The sequence below is a fragment of the Neophocaena asiaeorientalis genome, unplaced genomic scaffold (genome assembly GCF_003031525.2).
Source record: "Neophocaena asiaeorientalis asiaeorientalis breed wild unplaced genomic scaffold, Neophocaena_asiaeorientalis_V1.1 scaffold1686, whole genome shotgun sequence".
In the NCBI taxonomy this organism is placed as follows: Eukaryota; Metazoa; Chordata; class Mammalia; order Artiodactyla; family Phocoenidae; genus Neophocaena; species Neophocaena asiaeorientalis.
The window spans coordinates 1-12,574 of NW_020174781.1; the positions used below are offsets into that span (position 1 = coordinate 1).

General features: G+C 35.2%; 1 protein-coding gene across 2 annotated transcripts in view; it reads right to left on the reverse strand.

Moving 5' to 3' along the window:
• Nucleotides 1–7,960: 7,960 nt before the first annotated feature.
• LOC112409773 (activating transcription factor 7-interacting protein 2-like) overlaps nucleotides 7,961–12,574 on the reverse strand; it is a 45,852-nt gene continuing 41,238 nt past the window's right edge. Inside the window, exons 7-9 of one of the 2 annotated variants that reach the window (XM_024760078.1) lie at nucleotides 10,424–10,494; nucleotides 9,259–9,320; nucleotides 7,961–8,819 (exon numbers count right to left, since the gene is read on the reverse strand). In XM_024760078.1, the coding sequence (XP_024615846.1) occupies nucleotides 8,664–8,819; nucleotides 9,259–9,320; nucleotides 10,424–10,494 (289 nt within the window). In that variant the 3' untranslated portion in view covers nucleotides 7,961–8,663. Of the gene's footprint in view, nucleotides 8,820–9,258; nucleotides 9,321–10,423; nucleotides 10,495–12,574 lie in introns of those variants that run through there. The other variant, XR_003005231.1, reaches the window with a different exon arrangement.

Here is a 12,574-nt window from a genome sequence, read left to right on the forward strand (position 1 = left end):
TAATATGTATAAAACATAACTAATAAGAACCTGCTGTATAAGAAATAAATTTTAAAAATTACAAATTGTAGGAGAATCTATACACCCTTTTTATAACTGGTTTGTTAATTAGAACTAAATTTGTGAAATCATAATCTGCAGGTTAATCAATGCACAAGAGCTGATACAAATAACCTCCTTTAAATTTTCAAGTGAACAGTTTCATACAAAAAGAAATTCTAATAGATATAACTTCCCATAACTAACATTCCTTCTTTCAAGGTAGTAAGTCAACAAGCCCTTGGCAAATTAAAACAGGCTAAGACAGAAACTCAACTTTATGATAAGAGACAAAACAGGATTTTTATCCCAAACCAGTTTATGTTTAGATCCTTTGTGTCACCAATGTCAATGTCTTGTAAATACTCTGCAGCTTTTACCCTTATCTATATATAAAAATGAGTAACAGTTACTTTTTAAAAATTTATTTTATTTTTTTGGCTGTGTTGGGTCTTGGCTGCTGCGCATGGGCTTTCTCTAGTTGCAGCAAGTGGGGGCTCCTCTTTGCTGTGGTGCGTGGGCTTCTCATTACGGTGGCTTCTCTTGTTGTGAAGCACAGGCTGTAGGTGCGCAGGCTTCAGTAGCTGCAGCACGTGGGCTCAGTAGTTGCGACACACGGGCTCTAGAACGCAGGCTCAGTAGTTGTGGCGCACAGGCTTAGTTGCTCCGCGGCAATGTGGGATCTTCCTGGACCAGGGATTGAACCCGTGTCCCCAGCATTGGCAGGTGGATTCTTAACCACTGCGCCACCAGGGAAGTCCAGTAATGGTTACTTTAGCACTTTGTATTCTCAAAGCAACAGGAGCCAGTACCCGATTATTTTAAAGTTCCTCCTCATTAAACTGCTAGGTGAGAATTGTGGCCTCTGGTCTCAACTTACCCCTTTGGTGTTTGAACTTTCAGATCCTTTGCTGCATGTATATGCACATGTAGACGCACGTTCACTTATGTAAATATTTATATGATAGACATGATTTTTAAAGTTTGTATTTAAAAATTAACTATTCAGATATAACTTACATACAATAAAATGTACCCATTTTATTTTTTTAGATTTTTTTGGTATGGACCTTTTTTTTTTAACATCTTTATTGGAGTATAATTGCTTTATAATGGTGTGTTAGTTTCTACTGTATAACAACGTGAGTCAGCTATACATATACATATATCCCCATATCTCCTCCCTCTTGTGTCTCCCTCCCACCCTCCCTATCCCAGCCCTCTAGGTGGACACAAAGCACCAAGCTGATCTCCCTGTGCTATGTGGCTGCTTCCCACTAGCTAGCTATTTTACATTTGGTAGCGTATATATGTCCATGCCACTCTCTCACTTTGTCCCAGCTTACCCTTCCCCCTCACCATGTCTCAAGTTCATTCTCTACATCTGCATTTTTATTCCTGTCTTGCTCCAATTTCTTCAGAACCATTTTTTGGTTTCTTTTAGATTCCATATATATGTGTTAGCATACGGCATTTGTTTTTCTGTTTCTGACTTACTTCACTCTGTATGAGACTCTAGGTCCATCCACCTCACTACAAATAACTCAATTTCATTTCTTTTTATGGCTGAGTAATATTCCATTGTATATATGTGCCACATCTTTATCCATTCATTTGTCGATGGATACTTAGGTTGCTTCCATGATGTGGACCATTTTTAAAGTCTTTATTGAATTTGTTACAATATTGCTTCTGTTTTATGTTTTGGTTTTTTGGCCACAAGGCATGTGGGATCTTAGCTCCCCAACCAGAGATCGAACCCACACCCCCTGCATTGGAAGTTGAAGTCTTAACCACTGGACCACCAGGGAAGTCCCCCAAATATACCCATTTTAAATGTGCCATTCTTTGGGTTTTGACAAATTTACAGTTGTGAAACCACCACCAAAATCAAGACAGAATGTTTTTATTACCCCAAATAGTGTCCCTTCTGGTAATATGGAAGAACAAATCTGACTCCACATTGGATCTGTTTCTTTTACTTTAACCTTTGTATTCTATTGATTTTGCTACAAGTTAAAAATGTTGCCGGTAGCCTGAAATATATAGGATAGCTCTTTCTCAAGGCCCTGACCTTAAAAGGTATAACACTTATCCATTTAAATAGAGGTAAAAAGTTGTAGAACAGAGAATAACATTTGTCTTGTTGGAAGTTTATAGCAACATTGTGAAATGACCTACTAGACAGCTAGCTGCCAAGAACAAAGGATTCCAGCCCCAAGAAGTTTGTAGCAACCAACCACACACCCTTCCTCTTTTAGTATAAAAGAAGCCTGAATTCTAATTCGGAGAAGATGGTTCTTTGGGACACTAGTCCACCATCTTCTCGGTTTGCTGTCGCCATCCCTTGACCCAACAATTCATCTCTTGATTTATTGGCCTGTTGTGCAGCGAGCAGTATGAACTTGGTCTTGGTAACATTCTCAATCCCTCTCACCGCTGGCCCCATGAAATCACAGGTCTGTTGTCACTACAGATTGGCCTTTTCTAGAATTTGACATAAAGCAAATCACACAGTATGTACAATTCTTTTGCCCAATATTTTGTTTCTGAGATTCATCAATGTTGTTGCATATAATAATATTTTGTTCATTTTTATTGTTGAGTAAGTAGTACTTAGCTGTAGAGATACATATGCCACAACCTATTTATCTATTGATGGACATTTGGACTGTTTATAGTTCAGTGCTATTATGAATAAAGTTGCTATGAACATTTGTGTAAAAGTCTTTGTGTAGATGTAGGTTTTCATTTGTCTTGGATAAATACCTAAAGGTGGAATAATAGTGTCATTTGCTAAGAGTATAGCTAATGTTTTGAGAAACTGCCAGACCACTTCCAAAGTGATTTCACCATTTTACACTCCTACCAGCAAAACATGAGAATTCCAGGTCACTCCACATCTTCACCAACACTTTGTATATTTTCAGTTGTTTTCATTTTAGCCATTTTAGTGGATGTGTTGTGGTATCTCATTGTGGTCTTAACTTCCGTAATGAATAACAATGTTGAGGATGTCTTGTGTTTATTTGCCATCCCCATATCTTCTCTAGTGAAGTGTCATCTACTTGCTTTGGGTTTAATTTGCTCTTTTTAATGTAGAATCATATTCATTTTAGACTTTCCATTTTTCCTACTATAAACATTTAATGCTAGCAATTTCCTTCTAAGCACTGCTTTAGCTGCATTCCTCAGATTTTGATATGCTGTGTTTTCATTTTCATTCAGTTCAAAAAATTTTTTTTTTTTTTTGCGGTACGCGGGCCTCTCACTGCTGTGGCCTCTCCCGTTGTGGAGCACAGGCTCCGGACACGCAGGCTCAGCAGCCATGGCTCATGGGCCCAGCCGCTCCACGGCATGTGGGATCTTCCCAGACCAGGGCATGAACCCATGTCCCCTGCATCGGCAGGCGGACTCTCAACCACTGCGCCACCAGAGAAGCCCCAGTTCAAAATATTTTTAAACCTTCCTTTTGATTTCTTCTTTGACTCATGGGTTATCTAGAAATGTAATCTTTAGCTTCCAAATATCTAGGGATTTCCCAACTAGCTTTCTATTACTAATTTAATTGTATCTGTAATCATACAGAGTATGTTCTCTAAACTTTTATATATGCTGAGACTAGTTTTATGGTCCAGAACCTGATATGTTTCATATGCACTTAAAATGAATGTGTATTCTTCTGTGGCTGGGTTTGAGTGTTCTATAAATGTCAAGTAGGTTAAGTTGGTTGATAGTATTGCCCAGGCTTCCAAAACTTTACTGACTACATATTATATCAATTACTGAGAAGGCAGTGTTGGAACCTCCAATTATAATTGTCTACTTACAATTTCAGTCCGATCAGTTTTTATATCAGGAATTTTGAAGTTCTACTATTATATGCATAAACGTAGGTTTAGTGTGTCTTTCTGATGAAATGATCGCTTTACTGTTACGAAACAGCCTTCTTTATCCCTGGTAATATTCCTTGTTCTGAAGTCTATCTGATAATAATATAGTCACTCTAGCTTTCTTATGATTAGTGTTTGTATGCTTCTTTTTGTTTTTTGCGGTACGCAGGCCCCTCACTGTTGTGGCCCCTCCCGCTGTGGAGCACAGGCTCCAGACGCGCAGGCTCAGCGGCCATTGCTCACGGGCCCAGCCACTCCACGGCATGTGGGATCTTCCCGGACCAGGGCACGAACCTGTGTCCCCTGCATCGGCAGGCGGACCCTCAACCACTGCGCCACCAGGGAAGCCCTGTTTGTATGTTTTTGCATGGCTTATCTTCTTACATCCCTTTAATTTTAACCTATCCATATATTTATATTTAACATACATCATGTAGTTGTCACATAGTTGGGTGTTGTTTTGTTACCCAGTCCAACAATGTGTGCTTTTTAATGGAGTGTTTAGACCCTCTATACTTATTCTAACTATCAATATGGTTGGGTTTAAATCTACCATCCTGTTAATTTGTTCTCTATTTAGTGTCATTTGTTCTTTGCACCTTCTCTTGGATTGAGTATTTTAAAAATTCCATTCTACCTCCACTATTGGTCTATCAGCCATACTTGCACTTAAAAAAATATTGCTCTAGGCACTGCCACATGTATGTATCTAGTATCTTTAATAACGTATAGTCTAACCTTAAATAACATTATACTACTCACAATGTAACACCCTTACAGCCAGCATACTTCCATTCCTCTGACCATCTTTCACACTACTGTTGGCATACATTAGCTTCTACATAAATTATAAACTCCAAAACATACTGCTACATTCCTCTGTGTAGATCCACTTTCCATCTTATATTTTCCCTTTGCTTGAAGAACTTCCTTTATTTTTGACAGTGAAGGTCTGCTGGCAACAACTTTTGTTTATCTTAATAAACAGAAGTCTTAATTTTGCTTTCATGTTTGTAAGTTATATTAGCTGGATATAGAATTCTAGGTTGACAATTATTTTCCCCCAGCCTTTTAATAATGCCATTTGATTTGTTTTGCATAGTTCCAATTGAGGTAACTGTGCATTCTTTGTTCTTCCCTATATATCTTATATATATGGTGTCTTTCTGATTGCTGTAAAGTTGTTGCTGTTAATCACTGGTTTTCAGGAACTGATTATGATGTTCCTTGATGTGGTTTTCTTTGTATTTATCCTGCCTGCAGAGTACTGAAGTTCTTGGTTATGGTGGGCTTGTACTTTTCATTAAATTTGTAAAACTTTTGACCATACATGTATGTTAGACCACTTGATATTGTCCCACAGTTTACTAAAGGTCTGATTCCTTTTTCCCAGTCTTTTTTCTTTTCTTTTTATATTCTTTCTTTAATTTGTATAGTTTCTTTCCAAATTATACAGTCATGTACTATTTCTTCCAGTATACCAATTTGTTTTTCTTTCTCTGGTGTTTAATAATATTTATTAAATATATTTATTAATATTTAATTAATTAATATTTATTAATATAATAATATTTATTCCATTCACTTAACTTCAAGTATTTTTATTTCATTTGGTTTTCTTTTATATCTTTTATTTCTCTTATTATGTTCATGTTTTCCTTTAAATCTCTGAGTGTACTTCTATCAGTTCTTTTAAGGTCCTTGTCTGTTAATTCTGTCAACTGTCATTTCTAAGTTTGTTTCTTTTGACTGATTTTTCTCCTGGTTATGGATTCCATTTTTCTTCCTCATATCTCGAGTAACTTTTTAAAATTGGACTATGGATATTATGAATTTTACATGGTTGTGAGTTGAATTCTGAGTTCAGTTTTATTAGGGCAATGCTAGAGTTGCCTTTGCTCTAAGATGAGTTTACACCCGTATATTCAGTAAGAATCTACCACAATGGCTGGTCAGACCTGAAACATTTCCCACTGCTGTTTGAGCTCTGGAAATTGTTTAGTGTAAAGGTCCTTGGTCATTCTCTGCCCAGACTCATGCAATTTCACTCTGCATGTGTGACTTAATATTTCAGCAAAGACTCAAAAGGACTCCTATGCTAACCTCTTGGAGCTCTTTCTCCAAGTGGCTTCCTCATCTGATAGTACTCTTCCCCTCATTCCAGTTGCCTCAGCCTCTCTGAATGCCAATCTCTCTTTACCTCAGCAAGACAGCCATTCTCTGCTTGGGATCTCCATCAGTGCACCACAATCTAGGAAGAAAGCTGGGGCAGCCCATAGGGCTCATCTCATGCATTTCCCTTCTCTCAGGGACTGTAGTCCTGTACTGCAATATCTAAAAAATTTTTTCTTATATCTTGTTTAGTTTTCTAAAGAAAAGTTAAGTCTGAGCCCACTTACTCCACCATGACTCTACATATAAACTTTTATAACTTTTTTCTCTTGTTATATTATTAACATGTTTACATCAATACATATACTTCCTCAACATTATTTTTAATGGTTGAATATGGTTGTACCATATAAATGTAATTTTTGTAATTAATTCCTTATTCCTAGAACTTTAAGGGTTTCCAAAGTTTTATATTTCATGAATAGCACTGCAATGAACATTTTCATATTTCCCCTATACTTTATTTTCTTCAGGTAACTATTCAAAGAATTGAGTCACAAGGCTTGCATATTTGTAAAGTTTTGATATTGACAGAATGTCTTCCAGAAAGATTAATTTACACTCCCATTCACAGTATATAAACTTACATTTCTTTTAAAAGTATTTAGTGGAAAATCTGCATTAATTCAACCCTTTTTTTGGGAACGTATGTTGTGTGCCAAGCACTGTGCTAAAACGATGAAAACATACAGATTAATAAAAACATTAATGCTGCTGAAACGAATTTCAAGTCCTTTTAGGAAAACAGATATGTACAGAAACAATGAAATAAAGGTATAATATAGGCATGCACAAAATACCAAGGGTAAGGAGAGCAAAGATGACAATTTCTGCCAGAACAGTTTGTCACAAGTGTCTAAACTGAATATTGAAGGATGAGAAGTGGGGTCATCAGACAAGCCTGGGGAGGTACAGAGGGGAGAGCATTCCTGGCAAAGAGAACAGGATATGTGGTGATGGCAAGGAGGGAAGAAGCACTACCTACTGAGAAGCTATCAAAGAAGAGGTAAGGAATCTGTAGAAGATAAATCTAGAAACGTTTTCAGGGTTTAAGTCATTAAGAATTTTGTATATCTCGTTAAGGATTTGGATTTTACCCTAAAGACAAAAACATAACCAGATTTGGATACAGGAAATAATATTTTAGTGGCAACTTAGAAGATTCATTAAAAGCAGTAAGTTAGGACAGAAATATTAGTTATTAAGTTATGGCAATAGACTACAGATGATAGAATTCTGGAATAAGGAAATATATGGATTACATCTGTTAGCTTTTCGGGAGACAACTGATGAGCTTGAAAGCTGACTACATAGTGGAATGAGGCATATCTATGAGTCAAAACTGACTCTTACTTCTGGCTTGAGAAACTGGATGAGTTGGTGATACCATTCATCAAGCCTGGGAATATGAGAAACGGTCCAAGTTTCATCTGACTAACTATACCCTTATTCAGAACTGAACATTTTACAAGACAGATTCACATTCTCACATTATCATGAGTTAGCATCATGAATTGGCATGATTTATCTTTCCAACTGCTCGATTTCAAAGTGAAGCCCCCCTCAACCCCATTACAGGTATACCTTATTTTATCAAGCACTGAATGAATCTATGTTTTTATTTTACTGCAACTCGAATACTGTATTGTGTAGTTTAAAAAATATTTAGTAATCTGAATTGTTAAAATTAATATTAAAATTGTTAATCATAATTGTTACTTCATTATGGACTCCAATTTCATTTTTTAATTCATTCTAATCTTCATGAAATTGGAAACTGAAGGGTTTTTTGATTCTATCTTGGGGTGCCTAAAGATTCCAATGGTTCCAACCTTTGTTTGGATCCACAGTTGAGATCGGAGAATGAACTGGACTATATAGTTCCTGTAGTAATCTCCATTTTAAATATTAATTTACTAATGCTAATAAGTGGAATCAAATATTTCATCAAGAGTACCATAAACATTCAAGTGCAATTAAGAGATGAAACCTTATGATTGATTACCAGCCCCAGAAGACTCTATTTTACTTCTTTTTGTTTAAATCTGAGAAAGAGGGCACTGCTGTCACTCTCCCTCTGCATTTTCATGTTATGCCCTAGCATCCTCTCACAGCCAGTATTGCTATGGTTAAGGAAAAAAGGTGTGTCTCACAGGTAGAAAAGAGATTTCTAATAGTCCCAAGCAACCCAGATGTCTTTCAGTGAGTGAATGGATAAACCATTACACATCCACACCATGGATAAAAAGGAATAGTTACTAAACAACTTGGATGACCCTTGGGGGAAATTAAGCTAAGGGAAAGAAGCCAATATCAGAAGGATACATATTATATCACATTTATATAACATCCATGAAACAACATATAATTATAACAGTGAGGAACAGATTAGTGGTTGCCAGGGTTTAGGGACTGGGAACAAACTCTTTAAAAAAATCCTATAAAGGGATAGCATGAGGGAACCTTGTAGTGATAGAACAGCTGTATAATTTGAGTGTGGTGGCAGTTACATAAATCTACACATGTGATAAAACTGCATAGAGCTACTAAATACACACACTAACACACACAAAAAAACTTCATAAATGGGTCAAATGTATTTTGAGTTGTTACCCTTCCCTCTTTCTTGAAAAAGACAAATCCTTTACCTGTGTTGCAGTGTGACAGGCCTTCTTTCGTTAGATCAATCACAGAATCAAGTTTCTTCTCTTTAGCCTGAAAAGTTGTTAAAAAAATAAGATTTTGCCTCAACAGAAAATGTTTTTTAAAAATAAAACACATATCATTTAAAATTACTATTTAGAAGCTAGAGATTGAACATTCTATAAGTCTCACAGCTTAATTTAACTCTACTATGAAAGAGAAGCTCGTGAAATACTATATGGTTTCTGTGAATATAACTAAGCAGAGTCTAAATGAGTTAATTTGGTAATAAATATGGTTGTGAAATATGTTTATCATTAGCTGTTTGCTTTTTAACGTTTAAGCTGGACTGAAACCTGGTCACTCTAACTAGGAGACATTAATTTCTCAGAGAATGAATCTCCCAAAGAATGAATGACAAAGATGAGTCATCCAACATGTAGCAACACTAAAGTTCCTAGAACTAACGTATTCAAATAAACAATATTCAGAGACAATATTTAATACCTACCATAGCTTCAGTTTCAGCATCAGGTGAATTGTGAGAATTTCCTGATGTAATTTTTCCAGTATCTGAAAGAAAATTATTAAAATATGAACATTTGACAAGTTTATTAACTATTAAATATTTATGGACTTTATAATATGTGAATGCTGAAACAATAATAATGGGGATGCTAATTAACCATTATATAATCATGGTTGTAACTCAAAAATGTAACTCAATCGACTTTACTTATTCCAAAGACCAATGAACCAGTCCAAAAAAAGCAAACTCTAATTTTGGTTCAAAAGATTTTTTCCTTCTGTAACTTTACAGCTATATTAGTAACTCTTTTTTGAGTATCTATCTGTAAACCACTATAGCATTTGAGGAAGTAACTTGGAAATTTACACATTTTTTATTCATAGTATCTTTAGACTAGACCACCTGAGATGGCTGAGGAGGATTCTTCACAGAACCAGTAAAAGCCTCAGATAAATGCTTAATATCCCTTAACTATTTGATTTACAATGTTAACAGCCCAAATCATAGTGGCAATTAAGTAGCTATGTAAGTGCAGACAAAGCTTTCTGAAATTAAGATGCAAATTAAACTCTCTAATGTATATTAAAAATGAAAAGGAAATGGGGAATTTTGAAGGAGAAATTATGAGGCAAAAAAGATAGCTATTTTAAGGGAAAGGAAATTTATTGGAAATCTAAGGTTAAAGATTTTTACATTAAGTGTAATGAGAAACTCTAAAGAGTAACAGAAGTATTATTTATAAAAGTTTAAAAAAATCAAAGATACTAAAGAGTAGACAAACTAGTAGACTACAACTCGATAAAACCAAAGACAAACAAAAAATAAACCATCACTATCAGCAACAAGACCAGAGTAAACAAGTACAAATAACGGATATGAAAGGTAAGTAGTTTTATAATTTACAAAGCCATTAAACACAGTAAAGAAACAAAAGGCCATAAATTGATAAACACAAAGTTAACAAGAAACCTCAATTTTATTAAGCAATCACTGATTTATTCAGGTAATATTAATCACAGATATAAATTAAACATTTTTGAGAGTAGAATTAAAACTTTTATTTTATTAAAAGATAATATTCAATTCTCTATTTTAAACAAATACTGATTTGAGGCTTTCTGATTTGATAGGTTATATTTTAAGATACCTGTTGGATCTGATGTAATTGGAGTTGTCAAATTAGGACTTTCCACAGAAATCAACATGATATCATCTTTACTGAAATAAATAAATAAATAAATAAATAAAATAAACGTGCTTATGCTGAGATGTGCAATCAATGGTTTTAATTCTTCTAATTTAACATTTCATAACTGATATGTTTTAATCTAACAATGGGGAGGATGTGGAATGAAAATGATAAAACCAAGTACCCAAGAAACGCTGTGTATAGCCAATTATTTATATGACCGAAAGTTCATGATATACAATAAACACAGACCCTTAACACTTAGTAGAGGGCTTCCCTGGTGGTGCAGTGGTTAAGAATCCACCTGCCAATGCAGGGGACACAGGTTCGAGCCCTGGTCCGGGAAGATTCCACATGCCACGGAGTAACTAAGCCCATGTGCCACAACTACTGAAGCCTGCGCACCTAGAGCCTGTGCTCCACAACAAGAGAGCTACTGCAATGAGAAGCCCGTGCACTGCAACGAAGAGTAGCCCCCACTCGCTGCAACTAGAGAAAGCCCGCGCACAGCAGCAAAAGACCCAATGCAGCCAAAAATAAATAAATTTATTAAAAAAAACTTAATAGAAATCCATTTACAATAAATCCAAATGTATGAACTATAAGTATTCAACATATATAAATGTACAAAATATACAAAAGTCACTCTAGCACATATACTTGCCTTCTTGAAAATGAAACAATGTATAAAAGAAACTGATTAAAACTTTGTTACTGATGTAGAACTATAAAAAATAAAGATATTAAAAAATTAATTCTGCCACTACTCTGTATCACTATAGTAGCAATATTTACTATGCAATGATGATAAAGGATGCTGATTATGGTTACAGAATATTCTGAGTCATGAGACTGTCTTTTGCTCCCATTTGACCCCGACTCCACTTTTTTGAATGTGACATTTAAAATCAGAATTTTTGTTAAGAAAACCTTGACACAAATTTCAGTAAGCCCAATTAATTTGCTACATGAATTTTCTACACACAGGGTTGTACCATTTTCTTATAGATGTTTTTAATTTTTAGCCTTTGTATTTGGTCTATGATCCATTTCAAGTTATTTTTGTGTATGGTGTAAGAGTTGAGGTTCACTTTTCCCCTCTGGTTATTCCAGCAACAGTTGTTGAAACAACTCTCTCTTCCCCATTAAATTACCTTGGCATCTTTGCTGAAAACCAATGGACTCTATATATACTCTCTAATTTGTCCATTGATTTATATTTCTATCCTTATGCCAACACCATTCTCTTAATTACTATAGCTTTATAGTAAGTCTTGAACTCAGGTAGTGTATGTCTTCCAACGTTGTTCTCTTATAACACTGTTTTCACCTTCTAGGTCTTTTGCATTTCATACAAGTTTATGATCAGTTTGTTACTTTCTACAGAAAAGGATGCCATGATTTTGTTTAAGGGTGCGTTAAATATACAAAACAATTTGGGTGAAGTGACATTAACAATGAATTTTCTGATTTGTAAACATGGCATATCTCACCATATATTTATGGCATATCTCACCATATATTTATATTTCCATTAATTTTTCACAGCAATATTTTGTACTTTTAAAAATTATTAACTGGGGTTTTTTTTTACAGCAGCTTTAGGTTTACAGCAAAATTGACTACAGCGTTTTCCCATATACCCCCTATCCCTCCCACACACAACCTCCCACAAAATCCTTTACCAGTGGGTACTGTTGTTACAACTGATGAAACTACGTTAACAACATCATTACCCTCAAACTTCATAGTTTACAATAACATTCACTCTTAGTGTTAGGATATTCTGTGGATTTTGACAAGTATATAATGACATGTAGCCACCATTACAGTATAATAAAAAATAGTTTCACTGCCCTAAAAATCCCCAGTGCTCTGCCTATTCATCCTTCTCCACCAACCTCTGGCAACATTTGATCTTTTTACTATTTCCAGTTTTGCCTTTTCTAGAATGTCATATAGTTGAAATCATACAGTATACAGCCTTCTCAGATTGGCTTTTTTCCCTTAATAATATGCATTTAAGTTTCCTCCATGTCTTTTCATAGCTTGATAGATCATTTTTTTTTTAGCACTAAACAGTATTCCATTGCCTGAATGTACTGGGTT